Raw genomic sequence first — 22,881 nt, forward strand, 5'->3', positions numbered from 1 at the left:
TCCTCTGTCCCAGAAATTTCCTTCTGCCATAATCTCTCCAAAACAGAGTTTTTTTACTTTTTTCTTTATCTCATCTTTGTCCTCCTTGGACAGAGGTCTTGGGCTAATGCTGGAAAACTTACCATGCTCAAATTTTTGGATTGCATAATCTTATAGCAAAGTGTTAGAGCTTCAAGGTTGTCTTATGTCAAGGCAATGGTTTCAGTGCAAGCTCCCTTGAAGAAGCTCTGAGGGAAATGTGCTGCCTGGGTGTTATGAAATTAAATGGTGTTAATGCCCAGGAAATATTTCCTAAGATATGGGAAGATTATTCTTACAGAAACACTTCCACAGTGACAGGTTTTTACTAGAAGAACATGGATAAAATTAGGTATACCCATGAATATATGCATTTGTGCAAAAGCTAAATACTCTGATAGAGATAGAGATGTTGGCATGGCCTGCAGTCTCTGGTAATTTCCAGAGACTCAAGGAGAACCTGAATCACAATGTAGCTCTGTAAATCTGTTCATATCAGTCTGTAAATAAAAAGGAATAGGTGTAAGCTGAATGCACAACACTTAATTTAGCCATCTTTTTACCCCAGTACTGTGCTGCCAGTTCCCACAGTAGCACCTGTTAATGGGAAAAAATAAAAGCCTTCTATTTTAAAATAATTAAATATTAACACTTTTCTAATAAATATAAATAGAGAGGAACACAGTACAAAATTAGCACAGCTCCTGCAGATGGTAGAAAGAAATGTTTTTACTTGGTAATAATGGCAATGAGTAACTGATTTCTGATTCTCTTGCCTTTACCAAGTTAATTATGAACTCTTCCACAAAATTCTATTTTATATTTTTTTTTCTATTTGTTTTACTGTCAGGGCTAAAAGCATACATGAAAAACTGACATTTTAGCAAGTATAACAGAGGAGTTCCATGGATGCCTTATGCAGAAGGTGAGATCAAGCAGCTGTTGCTGGATCCTTTCCAAATCAGGCCATTTTATGATTCTGTGATTCAACCTATGCTTGCTCCTTCCATCAGCTTGATTGGTTAACTGGGTACCTGTCTCAGATAAAATGATTTAAACTGCTGTTCTTCTCAGTTTTGACAAATGTGATCTATCACAGCTAGAAACAGTTTCTACTTATGAACAATAAGGTAGCTGGATTAGAAAAAACTCCTTTTAAAGAGGTTCCTTGTATGACTCCATCACCTGTTTAAAGTCTGTAAATACCATTTCTGATTGAAAGGTAAAAGTAGATAATTCACTTTTAGAAAGTACATGATGATAAAGAGCTGCAGCTATAAATAATGTCAGGAGAAATTGGGTTTTTTTCTGTGCTAGCAGCCAGTCTCCTTCTTACTTTGGTTGACAGTAACATGTCAGAGATTTAACTGTTATCTATAGAAAATACATAAATTTTAAAAATACCACACAATAAAAATGTAAAAAGCAGAAACTAACACTATAGATATATACTAAATATAACAAGGTTGATAGATACATAGGTACTGACTCTGTGTATCTCATTCACATTTTTATTCACTGAATCAAAAGGCATATATTCCATTCCTGCAAAACATTGTGTACAAAATGATTCTTTCAAAGGAGCACTAGTTCTGCAAGTGTCTTTAGCCCACAGTCAAGCTGGACAGGGAAAAATTTCATTTACTTCCCAGACTTTGGATTCCAGTATTCATTAGTGTTGGCTTTAATTTCAGCTGTGGCCAGTTTGTGTTTTGGCTTGGTTGGTCCCCTGTTGTCACCCCATGTTATGCAACATTATTACATAGTCCTGTTTCAGTTTTAGTAGCTGCCATATGTTTATAAGGAGAGGTTTATAACCTCATGGATAATCTTTCAGTGTCACTGAAAGCAATTACATGTTGTCCACCTTATATCTATCGTGGTCTGAGTTAAACATTGCTGTTGAATCTTCCTTTTGACTGCATGCTGCTTCTTTGCATGTGCAGAAACTATTGGCAGATTGATCAAGTCACTCCAGAAGGCCCCTTTGAGCCCTGTATCTGCTTCTGCTAATCTGTGTAGTTGCTAGTTAGTGAGCCTGCAGTGTTATTTAAAGCATGTTTAAGGGAGTGTTCTATTTAAATGGACCTTTTAGCTCACTTCAGTGGAAGATTTAATTGGATTTTTTTTAAAGCAATTCTGGACAATTATTTAGAGTTTTTAACTTCCTAGTACAATGGCAGTTCTTCTGCTGGGGGTTCCCAAAGTCAAAATCACATGCCTGCAATTGTTTCCTATTTGTAATGTTATTTTCTAATTGGACTTTGAAAGGTATTACACTTGGGATTTTTTTTTTTTTTTTTTTTTTTTTTTTTTGTGTGTGTGTTGTAAATCTTATTCAATAATATTATGGCTAAGGATTGACTGTTTAGTACTTAGGATCTTGAAGCAGTTTATTTAATAATTTAATAGTTTTCTGTGAAAGTGCCCTTGATATTACCTTAGTTACCGGAGTGTGTAAATACAGATGTGAAATTTTATTGTGATATAAACAGTCATTTAGAGGTGGCACCTATTTGTAACCTTATTGCTCTCTGGAAATTTGATTTGAAAATGAATAAAGGCTCTTTTATCCTATTTTGAGATGAATTTCTGACAGCCTTAAGTAAAGAAGAACCCAATTCTTCTATGAGTTCTGTATACTTAGAGTATTTCACCTTGATGTAATCCCTAAAATCTCTATAATATCCCTTTTCCTTTACAAGTTTATAGGTGTTGCTCCAGTATTGTTCATATTAAGTACCCCATTTCTTAACTGTATTCAAGTTTTGTAATGGAGCAATGCAAAAATAAGGAAGCCTGACCACTGAAAGGCTAATTCATTAGCATAATTAATAATTTTATATGTAATGTAAAAAGATGGGTAGGAAGGTAAATGTACAAAGTGGCTTGCTCTTGGAACCAAAGAGACAATTTCAGCAGACACAAAAAGCCATATATGGGTATTTAAATTGCCATGATGGCATTACCATGCTAAGATTGCTGCCACAAGGTTGACATAGCTCTGGTTCAACACATGCTTAGCTAAGAGAATAAGACTGCCAAATATCCTTTGGGGCCCATAACTCTATGTAGTAAAACAAAACTGAGGTGTGGTATAAATGCAGAAAGTACACAAATGCCTCTTGAGATGCAGCTTCTCTGGCTCCAGCATCTGATCATTGTGTCCTGTCAAGTCAAGGAAATCAGAAAGGTTAAGCATAGAGTTAGATAAACTGCTAGCACAGAACACTACTTTCAGAAGTAATGATTTTGATTTTGGCAGGGAAATATGTTCATTCACTTCTTGCTTAGTGTCTGCTCTGCACATAAGCTAATTCTCTTTAATAACTTCAAACAAGTGTTTTGAGGAACTCTGCCAAGTGCAGAGGCAGGTGACTTCCAGACTTGTATTATTTTTCCACTACAGATTTAGGATAAGATTAACAAATTTCAAATCTATTTTCCTGGGCATTTAACTTTGCTGGTATTTTAAATGCTTTTTATTCAAAATGGAGATTTAAAGGGTATTAGCTCTAATAAACCTTTCCTACTCCTTTGTTAAATGGATGTAATTGCAAGTACAATATCCTACCACAATCAATTTTAAAAGTTGATTAAAGCTTATGAAGTCATTTACTTCTAATTAGGTGTTTTAAATGAAAGTTGTTTTCAACATTAACAAGATTATTTGTGTAATGAAAATTCCTATCTATTTACTCTGGATCAAAGCCAGAAGCTGAATAAGGAATTACATATTGTAGGTTCTTCAGTATTTCTTTCTGCAAGTACAAGAGCCTTTTCAGTTCCCAGAAGTTACATAGTAATTTGACTTCCTCCTTTTGCTTGAGATACTTTTAAGCAAACCTCCTTACTTCAACATCCACTCTGAGTTCTGTGAACCACTAAGAATTTAAAAAAAAAAAAAAAAAAAGCCAAACTCTGTCAAATCCCCTGCAAGTCTCAGATTGCTTTTAAAACAATGCATTTCAGCTCACAGCCAAAACTTTGCACAGGCTAGTTTATCATTTTATGCTGTTACATCTAAAATTTTTGTGGGGGGAAAAACAGAAACCAAGAGTTTCTTTAACTCAGAAAAACTACTTGTTGCTGCTACCTTGATAAAATTTGGTTTAGTCCAGACCATGATCAAAGCTAAGCAAAAGCAAAATAAATGAAGGTGTCTGGTCTGCAGAAGCGGCTACTCGAGTTAATCCTACTGAAGGTCCAGGTTTCCCAATACAACTTCAAACAACTCCACCAAGGTAGTACAAACCCTGTGGCAGGGTTAGTGGGCTGCAAGGCAGTTGTTTTTCATCAGTTACCTTAAGGTTTTACAGAGAGTCTCCAAAAATGATTATCACATCATCGTAATTTTCATAAAATACTTAAAATTCGTATTTTGTACTATTTTTACTTCTCCAGTCTAATAGGCTGATATTTTGTAGTCGGTGGATGTGCTATGACCAGGCACAGCTGTATGTTGTACTTTACAGTATGATTCTACAGTGTGGCAGAGTTTAAGTTTTAGATTTTAGCATTACCTACAGAAAATACTGCCATCATTTCTGGAAATGTGGCAGTGATTTTAAAACAAATTCAGAGCAGAAATTATTTGGAATCGTATAAAATCTTCATATGAACCCAGTGGGGAGCCACTCACCAAAATACCAAATCTTTGTAGTCATTTTCCTTGCAAAACAGGAAGGTAAAAGGTTCTACAGCTTACTCTCATATGACGTTGGGAAACTGATTTCCAACCTATAGGCTGTGACATCTTCAAGAAATTCCAGAGTCATTCAAAACACATCCTATTTATAGTTCATATGTACCAGCAAATCTAAAAGTAATTTAATAAAAAAATGTAATTTTTCTTCAGAAATTATGCTGTCTTATCAAATATCACTTAGGCAAATAGTGTTGACAGTTTAACTGGATCATTTTATACCATATCTATTACAATTTTACTGTCTAATTATAAAACAGTCTTTGCCCCCTTTCTCAATATGCTGTCACTATTTTGGCTCTGAAAATGGGAAAACCCACTGATAGAATCTGTTGTCTTCATGAAGAGTTATTCTCAACTTTTTGTGAATCATCAGATTAACTTCTTCACCCCCTGCTGCTCCCAGTTAAATAAGGAGATGTGTTAAAATAGACACTTTCTCAAATCTTATGCCCTGCTTTCATAGCAACAGTCTGGGCTACTGATTTATCGTGTAAGGTGTTACATCCAAAGAATTTTTTTAGGTGGAAGGGAAATGTACTGTTACACAGCCATACCAACCTTCCTCAGGCTTGCAGTGCCTGTTTCCCTGGAGTGAATGTGGGAGAGGAAAACAAGTCACTGGTGCTGAGGGCTCTGCTTGGAGCAGTGCAATGCTCCTGGCAGGAGTCCCTCTCCTCTCTCTTAGGGGTCTGCTTGGGGGTGCTTTCATCCATTTTCCCATCAGCCTGCTTCCTTCTCCCTGTTTCCCATGTTCACTTGTCCTGCATTTACCATCCTCAGTACCAACACCAAACCCAAGGTGCTCCCTTGTTGCTCTGCTTTCCTCTCTAAGTGGGAAGTGTTTTTCTCTTGTACAGTGAGATGCATCCTCTATGGAAAATTCATTCAAATTTTGTCCATATTTCAATTCATGGAGCAGTGAAACTGATTTCATAATTTGCTTGTTAATATACTACATAAATAAATTCTTTTTTTACTTCAGTCCAATTTGAAGTTTAAGAGGAAATATCAAACAAGGTAATCTGGAGTGATAAATAGCAGGCATCTGTTGCAGCATATGGCTTGACATAAGAGCTGCATTGAACTTTTTCAGCAAGTAGTAATCCTTTGGATAAAGTCAGTTGGACATATAATTTTGATGAGCCTGCCTGAATGATGGAGTATTAAAATGCCTGCAGTTTAAAACCGCTTTGTAGTTTAAAATGTTTGAGATTTGCCACACAAAATCATTAAATTTTATTTTGAAAACAGATTTTCGTTTAGAAAACATCTGAATATTTCATTTTTTGTTTCCAAAATGAAAGTTTGAGGTTATGGTGAAACATTCTGTGGTCAAATTACTGTTTTCACTATGCCCAGTAATTTTATTCTTTTAATTTATTATTTTTAGGTTCAAAGGCCAACTTCCCTTCTTCCCTCCCAAATAATGTTATTAACAGTGCTCTCTTTTTCTTAGGTAACAATTTGGCTAGCAAATGCTTCCTTCTTTTTTTTTTTTTTTTTTTTAGCAACTGTATGCTTAGCCTTTCATTTTACACATAGATGTAATTTTATAGATAGAACTAACTTTCTAACTGGTTCTTTTTAGAAAGGAGTTTTGTCATTAGAGCTGTAATTTAATGTTCAGTATAACATTTTTATTCTCTATATTAGGGTCTGTTATCAAACATATGTTTTAATTTTGGGTGCTAGAAAAGATTATTCAGCATAATACAGGTGCAAGCACTGAAAAAAATCTTGCCATTCATTTATATCCATCCTTTTTGGATTCCCATGTTTTCTAATAAAAAGTACTTAATTTGGAATGGCATTGCCATTAGTCATGTGTTAGTATAAAACTTTTTCTGAAAGCAGTTGATGTATTTTCTCTGTGTTTTTGTCACTTAGAATTAATTGGTTTTGGTTTGGCATCAGTGTTTTACAGGACTCATTTAATTTCATCAGCTAGGAAGGCAAGTTAAGCAGAAACCAGTGATCTTTCCACAGTAACCTTGGTCAACTCTTCTAGTATTTCCTCTACTGTTTAACATGAAGGCTAATAACTCTCTAGCATTCTTGGCTGACACTTCTTCCCTTCCACAGTTGTGTGTTAATTTGCAGGGTACAGCAGAAAAACAGGAGCAACCTTAGGTCAAAATTCAGTCCCATGAGAGAAATACAGACTCTTTTGTTAATGCAGTAGCAATGCATTTGGGTGATATAACAATAGTTAATGCAATAGCATTGGGTTCACTTGGTCTTAGTCAATACTAAAATTGACCCCTCCTTTTTGTTTTAATAAAATCCAAGATGTAATTTTGGAATGAAAAGAGCAGCAATTAAGAATGAAAGGGCTACTTTTTCAGAGGAAATGTTTATATTTTTATGCTATATGTAGTCTTGTACTTTTATGTAGTCAAGATCAGTTGCAACTTTGCTTAGCATTCCTTAAGCTCCTGCCTGCTTGTGGCTTTTACTGAAACTCAGTATTGCTCAATGTGGACTTTTCCTACATCAGCTTATACACAGATAGCAAACCACCTCTGTGCACGTCACTCCATGGATTACAGCAAGGTGTGCATAGGTATCCATTCACAGATGAATATTTCAATAAAATTGGTGAAAGTTTCTTGTCTGTTATGCCAATTTTAAACTTAATTTCACAGTGTGCTTTTAAGGAGATTCCTTCTGAGCTGTGTGTTGTTCAGGTGCCAGAACATTTCGAATCAGGCACTTTTTCTTTCCTACAGAAGGTCTGTTACTGAGCCAGTTTCTCACCTTGACGGTTGAGCTGGTTGTGAAGTCTTGCTGCACTTTGTATTAAGAAATGTTGTGGTTGATATTCTCTGCAGCAGAACTGCTGTAATCTATCAGGAGCCCACATCTGCTGCCAGGGAGCAGATCCAGCTCTGCAGAGCAGCCTTGCAATTACAGCAGGGGCTCCGAGCAAATGGCTTTTCTGCACTTGGGAGCTTGGGATAGAAGATGATTTTCCTAAGGACTCCAGCAAAAGATCCCTTGTGTTTGGCTTCTTGCAGGGTATTTAGCACTCAGATTTCAATCTTAATTGTCATGTTCATGAGGGAAACTCCCGGCAGTATTTCTGTGCCTTCAGTACATAAACAAAAATGCCTGCAGATGCTTTGGTCTCTCTTTGTGGCATGCAGTCTCTCAGCACTATCAAATGGTTTTCTGCATCACTCCATGGCCAAACTACTAAATTATGATGGAAAAGGAAAACCTGGATGCATTGCAATACTTTGGGTTTTGTTTTTTTTACAGTGAATATGAAGTATGCAAAATCCTAATATAATTGAAAGTTGATTTAGATATCCCATATTAAGAAGAATCAACGTCTTGTTTCTCCAGATAGTATTTGTTTACTTACAATCTTTTTACCATATAATTTATTTGAGAAAGTACATATTTTGCACCACAAAAAACCAAAAAACATAGTGCAAGTGTGGCAGGGGCAATGCTTTTTGGAAAGGATGACTTTCCAGTTTCTTGGTTTCCATTTATGTTTGTGGTTATTGTAAGAAGTTTGTTTATTTTGATGACTTTATATATATATGGAGGGAGGTGTTTGTGTGTTTGTATATGAAAGTCATAATTTGAGGTAGCAATAAATAATGAACTAAATAGCTGTTGGGTTGTTGGGTAGATCCCACCTTTTGTCTTTGGCCACTGATGAGTCTGTCCCTGACCTTCCTGTGGGCTGCTGATGGCAATACAAATTCTCCAGGAGTTAGTCAAGGCACCTCTGAGGCTATTGCAGATTTGCTTCTTGTGCTGAGGAACCCAGTTCAGGCAGGGCTTTCAAAGTAAAGCTGTCACATGGCCTCAGCAATCAGATTCTTACAGTAGCCCTAAAGAGCATGTCATGAATACACACTTGGAAAATATGTTCAGAATCATGTGGTAAAAAGGTGACTCTGTAATGAAGGTGTATAAGGAAAGGATTTATTTTATTGTCATTCTCCCTTGCAAAGGCAAGGGAGATGATAAAGGCAGTGGATCATCTTCTCAGACCCCACATAAATCTAGCTCCAGGTTATCCTCAGCAAAAACAATGAGAAGTGAATTGCCAATGCCCTTTCATAATTGCAAATTCTTAATTAAGAAGATTACAAGGAGGCGTGTAGAATGCCACCCTCAGCATGTAGCAGACTGCACTGCTCAGTAGAAAATTGCCAGTAGAACATTTTTGGTTCTTGTGGTTGATAGTATTCAATACAACAATTACATAAAACTCATTGTTCTGGGGTGAAAAAAGATTATCTCACCCTTTAAAACTGTGAAGAGCAAAACTCAGAAGAAAGCATCACGCTTAGTGGGCAGTGCTTCTGCCTTGACTTAAAATCGTTTTAGGAGAAGGTTTAATAGCATTTTAGCCTGGTGATCCCATCGTCCTCTTACTCTGAGAGTTTAATTTTCCAGTTAGAGAAGTCAGAGAGAAAGAGGGCCTGAAGAATATTTCTAGACTCAACTATTGCTGAATACCACAATGTTTATGGGAGTTTACTTTAAATTAGCAAGAACCTTAAGTGAATAAAAAATAGTTTTGACATGCATGTTTTTAAGAATTTTGCTAGACAGGGCTCTTATGTTTGCTCCTTTTCTATTCTTTTCTGCTTTTGTAGTTCATGACTACTTCTTGAAGCCCAAATTATTGTTTTGTTGCCATCAAAAGACTCTGTTCTGCTTCGCTTTTAAAATAGGACTTCTTCACAAAGTTACAGCTCATTGTTTTGCATAAGAACTTAAATGGAATCTTAAAGGGGGGAAAGATTTGCATTCTGATTCTCTGCTTTTATACCATGCGCATCATTTACACCTGTCTAGATAAATGTAAAAAAAAAAAAAAGCAACCACATAGTTGTTTTTACTGACAAAACCCAGCAAAATGCCAGGTATTTCAGGAATAGTAGATGTGCCATTAAAGCTTGCCAGGAGCAAGAATACATAGAAAAGCAAGTATTAACGTCTTTATGAAGGTCTTTATTCCTTTAAATATGGAATTTCTTTTCATAAAGACATTCAGAATTCAAACAAAGAATTGTTTCCCTTTTAAGTAGCAATTCTTAAATGAAAAAATTTTAAAAAAATATTAAAATGAACATTTTTCTTATTTCTGGTTTGGATTTTTTTTGTCTGTAGCTAAAGTTAGTCCCTCATGCAGATTATGTTAATGGGGTTTTTTTATTAGTATGCAGACCAAAATTTTAAACTGTGTAACTACTTTTGCAGACAGCTGCTATAAAATAATTTAAACATGAAACTGTATAACTGAAATAGTCTCCCCACAGAGGTAATTAATTTTAAAGGGAAACGCAAAAGTTTAAGTTGATTCCTGTTAATTATACTGCCCTGTCAAAACACAGAATGCTAAGGAAAGCCTTGAGCAAGTAGTTCTTGCTGCTTATATTTATAAATGTCTGTGTTCCTACTGCCTTCCTTCAGCATTTTCCTCCCACAGCACTCACTTGGATATTTTGTAGTGTTTGTATTTGTAACCTATATATAATGCCGATGATGGTAATAATTTTTCTCTTTTGGTTGAATACTTCGATAGATGTAAAATCAAAACTCAGTTTTGCCACTCAAAGTCAGATGTGGGGCCATACTCCTGTCCTTTGGGAAGGAGAGTAGGGAAAAGTAGGGTTGGACTGTACAGAAGAGGGCTCATGTTGGCAAGGGGAGGGGTGTGATGAGGCAGCCTTCCCCTTCCAGCTACTCCTGGGAGGGTGCTGAGCTACAATAAAGACCACTGGTTCTTCAGAACAGCAGGTTGTCCTCCAGCTTCCCCCAGCAATAAGAGCTGCCCAGCAGCAGCAGGCTCTTGGCACAGCACAAGTCACACGTGCTTTCCAGCAAATACACAAATACATAAATATGGGAATGGAAAGCAGGGTGTCTTTTGCTCCTAAAAATTTCTCACCTGATTTCAGTGTGGCACAATTGCAGCGACCTTAATCTTTGCAGATGTGCTTAGAAAACTTTCTCTCTTGATTTCTCTTATTTTTCTTTTGCACATTACAAATTGCAATGGCAGAGATTTGAGTTTTTTAAAACTCCAGTAAGTCTCCTTGTTAGTTGCACCATGAACCTTGCTGTTTTCTGTAAAAATTACAGTATTCTGTAACTTTGTATAGTTAAATATTTACAAAATATGATCTTACTTGGTGAAGTCTGCTAAAATACTGCTCTATCAGGTTTTGGAAGAAGTCTTTTTGCTTGTAGTACCAGCAAGCCTAGACAGTTACTTCCATTACAGTGAAGATCACAGGGCTTCTCTCAACATGTATGTATCAAGAGTAAAAGTTTTAGTGTAAATCAGAACCTTTTTTCTGCTACTGATTTTTATTAATTTTACTCAGAAGGAAGATATCTGAAGACTGAGCCCTAAAAATTCTTGTAATACTCCCTCATTCATTGTGTGCTTCAGAGCCTGCGTAGGCCTAGATCATAACCAGCTGTTCAGTTTTTAGGCAGAGCTCTGAGAAATTTCCAGTGCTGCTGTAAATGTGTTTCATTTTTAAAGCTGTATTCCCTCTGCAAAAGTTTGTAAGTGTCATTCAGCCCCATGTACAATGTAGTTTGTTTTATTTTTGACAGAAACACTTAAATTAAACCAATGCTGTAAATATATTGGTTTGGATTGCATTTTTTTAAACAAAGAAACATTCAAACTTGTTTTGGAATAGTGTTAATTATTAGTCATTTTACTTTTTGTAGGAGTTCTCTGGAATCTATCCTCCTGTGATGCACTGAAAATGCCAATCATCCAGGATGCCCTTGCAGTGTTGACCAATGCAGTGATCATCCCTCACTCTGGATGGGAAAACTCTCCACTCCAGGATGATCATAAAATACAACTCCATTCATCACAGGTGCTGCGCAATGCCACTGGGTGCCTAAGGTGAGTCCTTCTAAACCTTTGCTCTACCTTAATCATCTTGATTGTGCTTGGATTGGTATTTCTCATTCTTAGTCATCTGTAAATTACATTGGTTAGTCTGTCAGCAAAGATGATGACTTTCAGTGATGTAAACTTAAAGTTGGAAATTAATTAGAATACAAGGTGCAGGTCATTAAAAACAATCTTTAGAAGGCCTGTTGGGGTTTTTCTGTTTTTCTTTTCTTAGTTGCTTTCATCCAAGCTTGTATATTACATATATTTTCTCCCTTGTAGATTTGTCCTATTTCCCCAATTGCTTAAATAAAGTCAGTATTTCCTCACTATAGCATCCAATTTAATCAGTACAGAAAATAATGAATATGTTCACAAAAAGTAACATCTTAAAGGTTCCAGATGCCACTGCTAGAGTTGTGATAAAAATATAAAGTAGATTTTTTTATGCTCTGGGAAGATGAGAATTTCAATAAGAGACCAACCAATTCAACATTTTTCAACCAAAAGACTTAAACAGATCTTTAACAAGTATGATAACTATTTATGTTTGTGTTCCTATGCCAAACTAGTATATGCAATGCAGAGGTGCATATATATAAATATGTGCAATTTGATCTGTCCATTCCTAAAAGTCATTGTAGATGTGAGAATGAAAGTAGAATGAGAGTTTCAGTTTTGACAAAATCTTACTAAAGGGTTGGGTTGTAGCAATTTCTGAATTCCAATGCAAATCATTTAGATGCAAAGTTTTAAGATACTAGGCAGGTTCTTTTAAGTTCTTTTAAGGTTCTTTTCTCCAGAAAATACGGGAGAAAATAATCTGTAATCTATTCCAGAGATGTGAAAATAAATTAGTAAATATTACATCACAGAATATAATGTAGTGAATAGTATGTGTCAGTAAGGCAATCTGTGTTGTATGCTGCATCCAAAGCAGATATACATTAAAGAGCTAAATAAAAAAGAAAAAGTGATAGGAGGCAAAGTAAAATAGCAGTATTTTTTACATGTCTGTAACAAGCACCTTTTTGTCTTTGTGCTCTTTCATCAATGAAACGTCTCCCTTTCCAAAGTTATATTTAAAAAGTTTAAGGGAAAAACCAATATATATTATTGACAGTTTATATGCAATCAGAAGAGAATGAAAGATAGAAGATAGTAACTTTCATATTGCACATGTGGAATTAAAAGCAGTATTGCAGTGCTGGACTTCAACACAGGTGTGATTATGTGAATACCACCTATCTTGGGGTATGTGACTGAAGCCAGGTATTTGTATCTGAGTTGTTTTGACTTTTTTGGAAAAGTGTTTATGGTATAATTGTGTTGCATTGCATTCAAACCACTACCAAAAAAAAAAGTTGCTGTAATTGCTAGGAGTGACAGAAGGTGTTACAGGAAGACCTTTACTAAAAGTCTCACTTTTCCAGTATTTAATGTGTCGCAGTTAAAGAGCTGCCTCTGAAAGAAACATCTGGAACAAATTTGGGGCTTCAGTGTCCCCTCTCTGAGGGAGCATGTCTGGTGTTGATCTCCCCTCACTATAAACTCCATCTTCCTGTTAATTTTTCTCAACTGCTTCTCAGGGACCAATGCTCATCCCTGATCCCGCAAACTTCAGTTTCTCCTACCTCTTAGTTGATGGATTCATTGCACTCTGGTCTTGAAATCTTTCTTGTTTTTTTTTTTTTCTTGTGAGTGTATGTGCACGCCCATTTGCAAACTGATGTGAGCTTACAGTAGCCTGCATTCTGGGTCAGCCTGAGGACTGGGGCCACGTGAGAAGGGTACGTTGCCTGATGTAATCCACACTGCTTTGCAGCAAGGCTTACTACCAGCGCTTGATGGGATGCTGTCGTAGCAGAATGGCTTCTGGGCAGCTCGTGCAAAATAAGCTCATATCTGCCTGCAAAAGACTGTGCATATTATAACTCATGAATCCTTCCCAGGTAGCTGTAGCAGCAGCTCAAACTGCTGTCCTGAGCAGCTTGGTCTTCCTTCTAAGCCCAGGCCCTTCAATCATAGTACAGCTTTTTAATATCTTTCTGATATCAAACTCTCACTATTTCCAAAATGCATCTTTCTATCCTCTCTAATGGCTTCAGATATTTTTTTGGCCTCCATCCATCTTCTTTAGATAGTTCCATCCCACTGAGTCTGTGTGGATGCTCTTTGGCAGAGGGAGAACATTTGGAGAGGGTTGAAACTTACTTTTGCTCCACACCACCAGTAACTTTTCTTGCTTACTTTTCCCCAGTCACTGTTGAAAATATCTTTATGCAAAATATCAAATCTGAGATTGTGCAAGAGAGAAAAGTGCAAACTCACCCCTGAGATGCTAACTGGTTTCTTCTGTTGAATTCATGTAATATACTGGGATTGCAGGCTGGAGGAAACAGCAAGTGTCAGAATGAAAAGATGAGGAAATTCTTTGAAGATGATGGGAATTTTGCTCAGTTCAGGTGAAATACCCACCACCCTCCATAAACTGAACAGCCTTCACACTTCCCACTTGGGTCTAGTTACAGGACCTCTACTTCCATTTCAAAATCTCACTGAATAAAGGAGGTAGATCAAGAAGGTGTAATGTGGCTGCTGGCTGAGGTTGGGCTATGCCTCTCTGCTAAAAGCAAAGTCCATTTTCATCTTCCATGGGACAATTTCTTCTAAGATTCTGGTTTCATTGTCCTCTTCTATTTTCTGGTTTTGCTAGAGGGGATGCAGTTAAAATTCACTTTCATTGGGATTACCAGTGACAGTGCTCAGCATCAGAGGAGGAGTAGTAGTGTTCAGGATACTTGAGAGATTCTGAATATCTAATGCTGGCAAATTTTAGAGATATCAGGTTGTGTTACATAGGTTTAATGCTAAAAATATGCCAGGAGGATTTGGGTTTAGGTTTTTTTTCAGTCTTCTGTGACTTAAGTTGTCTGGTGTATTCACTGCTGAAAACTTCAAATAATGTCTGAGAGGTGATGTAATATAATCCATCCCATATACAACACTAATAAGTAGTTTGCAATGGCCATTATACAGGAATAATTAGATTGTTGGTTTATGTTTTTATCACAACAGTATATGAATTATTCTTTCTGCTGATTTTTGCTGTTCTCAGTTTCTTCATGATAATTTCTTATGATTTTTCAATTAAAAAGTTGGTTATTACCTACAATTTTTAGTACTTATGTTCCTCATTATCTTTCCTAACCATATTCTTATGTGTATAACTCCAGTCACCCAGTAAGGCAGCTGAAATCACATTAAAAAGCAGCAGCAATATCAAACCTTATCCTGTTATTTTCTCTTTTCCTTAAAGATGTTATTTACCAACCACATTTTCCATACTTTTCTGATTTGAAAAAAGAGAGCAGTTTTAATACAATATTGTACAAATTCATTTTACATAACTGGAACACTTTGAAATTGTTTAGATAATTCAAAGATCTAAATAGAGCGTTATGGCTATCACTTACAAATTTAATCTAAATATTCAACTTTCATAAATTGCCAGACCTCAGTGTGACATGTTGGAATAATCACCCAATTTAGTTGCCTCCCCACTGAGATACTAGTACCTTACTTCATTAAGCTCTGGTAAAGTTAGACTTCTTTTTTTCTTTTTGTATTTTAGCTGTGGCTCTTCTACTTGTGTTAGGGAAATACTCTATCTTTGATTTATAGTTTCTGATTCACTTAAACTTATTAAGGATAGTCAGGTGAAAAGTGAATTTGTAATCACAGTTGTTTATGGAAAGGGGTTTGCAATCCCCAATCTGAAATTTTAAAATGAACAGGAGAGACATTAGATAATGTTGTCTTAACCTGAAACTTCAAGCTTACTTATTACAAAACTCTAAATCCCTGTCCAGAGATTTATTTGAAAAAACTCTTCAAGAATTTCTGCCTCATGTACAATCTGGAACTCTGTTTTTTGTTAATTTAAAATTCACTTAAGTTAATAGAATATCATCTGAGGACTTTAAAGAATTTTAAGACCTTACTTTAAAATTAAGACCTTAGTTTTAAAATTCTATTGTGAATTTAGACACAAAGTTATAAAATGTTTTTTATTTCTTCCATGTTGTATTTAATCTTTAATCATACACTGAAATACAGGCGCAATTGTGAAAATCAAAGACCTATTAAAATATTTATCTTCACCCCATTAGTTGATTAGAAATGGGAGTGTCATTCAAATACTTATTTATTTAGAAAGCCCCATATTTTCTAATTTTCCATACTTTCTTACTTATAAACTTTTAACAAAATACCTTTAATTATTTTTCAACTGAATTAATATGTAACAAGCTCTCAAAGTAGAAGAGCAAAGGGAAAAAGTGTTTTTAAAACATGACTTGAATAACTGACCCAGTAGTATTTTCTGGGTAGACCAGCTTTTGGAAGGAACAAATTGCCTTGTTGAAACAATTTGTATTAGCTGTGAAACCTGAATATCAAATGTTTTCAACTAGTTTGCAGGTGAGTGATGTATTTCACAGACATTTAAATCTAATGCATTTGTCTCACTATCTTATTTCTCCTCCAGCTTTCTAAACATTCAAAGCCTGTTGACTCCTGTTCTTAGGAACTTCTGTACTCTCTTTTCAGTAGAACATTCTGCTGCATACTGACAAAAAAGAAAACCATGGGAACAGCATCAGATAAATGTATTTAGACTGTATTATTACCTGTTTTGTTTCTAGAGAAACATCTGTGTAGACATATGTATGTGAAACATGTCTGAGACTAAACTGATACATGTATGTATGTGCATATGTGTAGGTGTGTTTATGTTGTGTACATTCAGATATAGAAGGGATGATTATGGAAGCCATAATACCTTTCTGGCTTTACTGACTAGTGCAAGCTCTGAATATCTCCTGTTGTGTATAAATAGAGCTGGCTTCTTACAGTAGGAGCAGCACTGTTGCTGATGATTTTGTGATTCTCCTCCTGTTAACAGAGCAGTCATGTTTTGTCCATCTCTGTTGATGCTGTGATGAATATAGAGATTTTGGACCTAGCAACCCACCTCAGTACTTTCTGTGCTTTTCTAGAACCTAGGAACTCTTCCCAGGCTCTGACCATGCAGTTTTATCCTTTAGAAAGCCCACGTTTTCTGTCAGAGTGCAAAGTTAGGACAAAACTCAGATGAGTTGTGTATTTCCACAGACAACTGCTCAAGGGAGGGACTGTTACTACAAGCAGTTCCCACAAGCCAAAATGAGAAGAAGTACCAGAAATGAGTAAGAGTCAGTCTGCAGGAAAATATGTATTTCACCTTTTCAAGAATCTAGGTTCCAGTCTAGAAAAGAGTCACAAACCAATTGAGAGGCCACAACGATTGCAACCCAGTTAAGCCTAAAGTTTTGAAGGTGAATTTCTGCAAGTTATTGAAGAGATTGTTCTTTCCTGAATGCTGCAATTGTTCATAAATGTAGCTGAAATAAAAATCTAATGTTCAGACTCAGGGGGAGGGAGAGATTTTGGTAGGAATAGATCAGTGTCCTCTGATTACTGCTGTAATGCTTTTATTCAGAAGATACTCAAGGGAAAAGTATCAACAGAATTAAATGTGTAGTTGTGTCAGATATTTAAGCACCCCACTTTTTCTTCACAGTGTAGTTATTCCTAATTTGCATATTCATGAACTAATTTATAAGGTTTATACGAGGTCATACTGTATTAATTATAGCAGTGGCATTCAAACAGCACTCTGAAGTGTAGTGCTTTTAATGCTTCTTCAGCATTCCTGGTAAAAGCATTATTTCAGCATACCAAATTGATGCTTCAAATTCTCTATAGCTCTGGAAGTTTATTCTGGGCTCAACCTGATGAAAATCTTAAACAGAAATTTTGATTTTAAACTGATATTATGAAATGTCCTTTGTATTCTTCTTAGGTCTGAAAAATAATGCAGTATAAATCCAGCCACTTTTTACTTTCCTGTACTTAAAAACATAGAAGTTTTGGTGGCATACCTCCTTCTTGCATCATTTTATGTGATAAGAGAGATGGTGGGCTGCTCTGCAAAAATCAACCTTCAAATGCAGGACAAACTCCCAGTGTATTGATTTTACACAGAGTGATCTGTCAACATATATCTTCAAAATGCTATGTAAGTGGTTCTTGGGCAAACAAGGAAACTCACTCATGGATCAGGGGGGCTTTGTGTTTGGACACCAAATAGAAATACTGGACCTGTATGTTGAGAGTCTGATAAGTGAGGACCTAGCTGAAATTTACTTCCTGTTCTTCAATTGACTTATTTTATTCTCTTTAACATGAGTGTATGTGGATGTTTTCAGGAAAAAAAGTCCACAACTTAGCTGGGTGTCAGACATTTAAAAGTATTTACTTATTGCTGTGGCAGGGATGTGTTTTTCCTGTATTTAAGTAATTTACTGTTTCTGGAAATTATGGGCCTACATGTGAAAAGAATGAGTATGCCTTTTGCATCTTATGATATTCTTAGGCTCAGCAACAATGACAAAATTATAAACTGTTGCTTCTAAGGCTGAATAGCTTATGATGTACCCTAGCCTTGAATGCGAGGGGTGTTGAATATCTCAAGTATATTTTGAATGACTGACTATTTTTCCAGCTTTTGATGATTTTAATTCCTTTCAGGTTGAATGCCTACTGTTAACTAGTGCCTAACAAGAAGATAAAATGTCCACTCTTATTTGCATAGTTAGGTAGTGTTAATTTACATTTCCTTCTGCCAGAGGTTTAAGCCTTGTGGTTATGAATGCTTTGAAGAAAGTAAATAGTTTGTTTTGTGGAGTGGCTTCAACTTTGTTTGGATTTTTTTGTCATTTCAGAACAGTTTTTATTCATGCAGCAGCAAGTGTTAGTTTGGCTGTAAAAAAGTATGATCTGAGTCTTAGTGTCCTGCTGGCTTGATTCTAGCTGACTCTTAAACACAGCTGACAATAACAGGTCTCCTCACTGGCCAGCTTCAGAACTGGTATCACAGTACCACTAATGTTTTCTTTTTGGGAAAGCCCTCTAAGTCTGTGTGGTACCACATGTGTTTTAGAGTGCATCCATGCAGTCACTGTGTGGGAAGATAAAGAGATGAAGCCAATTTTTTCTTGGCTGTCTGGGCCCATTGAGAAGAATAAACACAAGTGTCAGTGGGAATCAAGGTGTATCTTTGTTGTGGCTTTGCTGACTATCAAAATCCTGAATAGTCCTTCTTGAATGGGTACTTTGAAAAACTCATATACTCTGGCTCCACAGAAAATATTATTTGTCTCAGCATGAGAGAAAAGCTGATTGTGACAATTCTGTGGCACCACTCATGGTCACGGTGATTGATGATAGAGATGATGTTTTATTTACCCAAGAAAGATGAGAAACACAGTCATTCAGAGTCTGTATACCCACTCAATTTCACCAGAGATAACAAAATAATACTCAGTAAGTTTGGGTTCTTTGGTGCTCATCGTGTGATTTCTGTATTGACTAGGTTTTCTCTTGTTAAAAGTATTTGCATTACTAGGCAATAGGAAAAAGGTGAAAACACATGGCTCTGCCTAGGGAAGGAAAGGCAGTGCATACTTCTGCAACTTTCCCTCTTTGTCTCATGATAAATGGCTTCAAATCTGAAGAAACTGCCTAGGAATGGGAGGATCATTTGGTCTCTGCTCTGTCTGAGGATTTGCAGTAGAGGGATGTATTTGCAGTATGCTGAACTTGCTTCAGCCTTCTGGAAAAGCCAGCCAAGATCACAGAATGTAAACATTTTATCACCTCCTTTCAGAATGTTGTGGGCATGTGAACTGTTGGACTTGAGGTACAGGAGTAATTAATGCCAGCAGCTCAAGTTGAGCCAGTGCTCAAAGCTTTTCCTGAGAGAAGGCTTTGATGGCATTCCACATGTCTGCAAGCTGGTGAGCTGCTGAGAGCTGGTGAGAAATGCTCTCCAGGAGTAAGTGTAGCTCTGAAACCCCAACAGCTGCAGTCCGTACTGATCACATTCACAAACTTTGCAACTTTTGTCTGTTCGGTAGATATTTTCCCAAGACTCTCCTGATAAGTAAATAAATAAAAACACAGCTCCTAGGGAGTGTGATGAAACAGGCTGCAGACTGTCAGGCCTGGTTAGTCTCACTCAGAATGTCTGAGCTGAACACTGAAAAGCAGAAATTAATTTCCAAATCTATAGTTCGTGAAACTTTGCCCAGTCAATGTTGAGATTGTGTTCTTATTATCATTACTGCAAATCTCCACAGAGGAATTTTAGCACTTTGGAAGACTTTTTGTTGATGTCTTTCGATGAAGAGAGAGCAGTCTAGTAAGAGCACATTGAGAAATGGAGATGAAGACCTCTGCTTGCAATAAAATGGATTCCCCTCTTTCTGAGAGGATTAGTAAAGTGGACACTTAATTTGAGGGTAAATTGAAGGTTCTGTAAAGACTGAAGTGAAAAAAAAAGTGATGCTTTTCATTAATTCAATTCAATTTCATTGATTTTATCCAGTTTGAATATTTCCATGGTCATAATACAAACTAACACTCATGCAAGTGAGGTGAGATGATTTAAAGCTTGGGTAAGGTGGTGCTGATTTCCAGCTTACTGATAGACACACAGCCTTGCAAACACCGTCTCAGAAAGGCAACAGCAGCACAAATACAGAGGATTTTTGTGTGTTCTGCCAGCAAAGTCTGTGCTGTTTCTGTCTAATATGGAAAACAGGGTGGCAGGCTGCCTCTTCAAAATCAGTTAGAAATACTGGAGGGTTTTTACTTCAGGTGTTTTTTTCCTACTGTCTTCCCTAAATTACTTTCATATACAGTATTTTCAAGGTGTTTCTTACTGGTGGGGAGGTTTTCTTGGGAGAGAAAGAATACATTCAGTAAAAAAAAATTAAGAATCCATGTACTATGGAAGCATGTACTTACACATAAGTTTGTACTGTGAGAACATTTAACATCTGTCTGATAGATGCCCTTTCACAAGAGCATATAGTGACAAGGGGGAATGGTTTCAGACTGAAAGAGAGTAGGTTTAGATTAGATGTTAGAAGGATATTCTTTACTCTGAGGGTGTTAAGAAACTGGAATTGGTTATCCAGAGAAATTGTGTATGTCCCATCCCTAGAAGTGTTCAAGGCCAGTCTAGATGGGACTTTGAGCAACTTGGGATAGTGGAAAGTATATCCCTGCCTATGGTTGGGAGGATGCAGCCAGATGGTCTTTAGGGCCTCTTCCAACCTCTAGACCATTTTATGATTCTATAATGGTATTTTTATCTAGGATTGCACACTCCATGCAGACAATTTCTATGACAAAATACTTTTGAAGTATTTGTCCTAGTGTAGCTTTTTTATATTCACAGCTCATTTCTTTTTGCCAAGTAGTAATTTATTACAGTTAGTTGGTTACAGCTTCAGTGTTTTCTCTTGAAGGACAGTAGTATTGTGAAACACCTCCTCCTCTCCCCTTGCTGTCATTCATCCATCTTTGTACTGGATTTACTGTGTACAAAAAAAACAATATTTGGAAAGTGTTTCAAAAATGATGGTCATGAGAGGGCACAGTGTAAGTATTGTGTCTATACAAATGTGAGTTTAGAGGTTTTTTTAATCCCCTAATGAAGTGAAAATACCCACTAGAATGCATGATAAAAATATTTATTTACAAAAAATATATATTTATTTCCCTGTGTTCTCTTTAGATAATTGATTTGTGCTGAGTAAGTTAGTCAACTTGTCATATTGATTGACTTTGGTTGATTTTGATACCTGCTATGTTTGGTTGCCAGACTTTGTGTTAAGAAGGAGTGTCTTAAAATCAATTCAAATATGAGAAAATGCACAGTATTGTTTGCACTTCTGGTAGTTAGTTAGATGCTAGAGTCAGCTGCCTGTGCTTGTGGTGTGCTTGCAGTCTGCTTGCTCGTGGGCTCTTGCAGTCAATGAAGAGAGAGACCTACAGCTGCCTGGCCTTGGGCACAGCTCGAGACCTCAGAGGTATTTAAGTTTCATAAACCCACAAAAAAAAGGGCAATCTTATTTTTAGTTAACAAAAACAGTGGGAGGTCATCCTTTTTATAGCCTATGTGATAAAGGGAACAGAGCAGAGAGTAGTGTTTCTGTTTGCATTCACTGACAGCATGATCAGAAACAAACATTTGTGATGTGGCGAATATTTGCTGTGCACAAGAGAAGGATCAACTGGGACAAATGGAAGAGAAGAATGAACTGAGACAAGTTCAAGAAAGAGGGTGCATCTTTATTAATTTAACATCAAGGATGTTGATGTAGCTGGGGTGGTATCTTCTGTGCTGGATGCCAATCTGTTTTGGAAATAGTGTAGTCCTCCTTAGCCCACTCTTAGATGGAATCATGTCACCCTTCCTTGTCATTAGGTTGCAGAGGTTACTGAGGGCACCTGGTCCACCCACAAGGCATAGGATCCACTAACAAAATCAACAGGAGTGGCTGCCTCTGCAATCACAACACTGAAATAGGGAAGAGGGAAATTCACATGAATGATACCATTTTCTGAACTGAAATTTTATACCATTTACAGAAATGACATGAGAGTTTTTAATTGTTTTTACAAGAACAATGTGTTTGCTTTTCTTGTTTCCTTTACCTTTTACAGAATTGATAGTTTTGTTTTTGCTTTCACCTAGATTATACATGAGTCAGCTAAAAGAGTTCTTGGGTACTGAATTACTCGAAGATTTCCAAGATGGTTTTTTTTAAATAATTTTTTTGTTTGGGCTTTAATCGAAAAAACTAGAGTAACTAAACTTAAATAGGCAGCATTTCCATCTTGAAGGATTTCAGGGAAAAAAATCACCTTCCTTTGATTATAAAAGCGATTCATGACTTGTTTTAGGTATCTTATTTAACTAGACACCTGAATGAGGTACTGGTTGTTTAGAGGCTACTGGTGCTGTATATATGTCACATTTGTGTATACAAAGATGATCTGTAAATAATTGGTTTGTTTCACCATTTTTTCCCCTGAATATGTAGGCACTTTAGGTGCTTTGCTAGTATCATTGTTTGTAATGAAAACACATAATTTCTTGCTTATAAAACAGGTAGATGTGTGTGCGTCTCTAGAGGGATAAATACATCTCTATGTATTTATTTTTCTTTTTTTTTTGTTTTTTTTACTTTTAGAACTGAATGATGGGGTTGGTACAATTTATTTTAAAGCAGTGGGAAGTGATTGCATTAGCACAAATATTTTATTCTAGAATCATGGCTCCACATATCATGAAACACATGCAAAG

At 36.4% G+C, this 22,881-nt stretch overlaps 1 protein-coding gene across 7 annotated transcripts in view; it reads left to right on the plus strand.

Annotated features, from left to right (window-relative positions):
* Positions 1 to 22,881, plus strand: part of CTNND2 (catenin delta 2) — a 626,420-nt gene that overhangs the window by 490,427 nt on the left and 113,112 nt on the right. For all 7 annotated transcript variants that reach the window (XM_079301143.1, XM_079301147.1, XM_079301144.1 and 4 more), the window contains one exon: positions 11,444 to 11,627. In XM_079301143.1, the coding sequence (XP_079157269.1) occupies positions 11,444 to 11,627 (184 nt within the window). The remainder of the gene's footprint in view (positions 1 to 11,443; positions 11,628 to 22,881) is intronic.

Source organism: Erithacus rubecula (genome assembly GCF_903797595.1).
Source record: "Erithacus rubecula genome assembly, chromosome: 3".
Lineage (NCBI taxonomy): Eukaryota > Metazoa > Chordata > Aves > Passeriformes > Muscicapidae > Erithacus > Erithacus rubecula.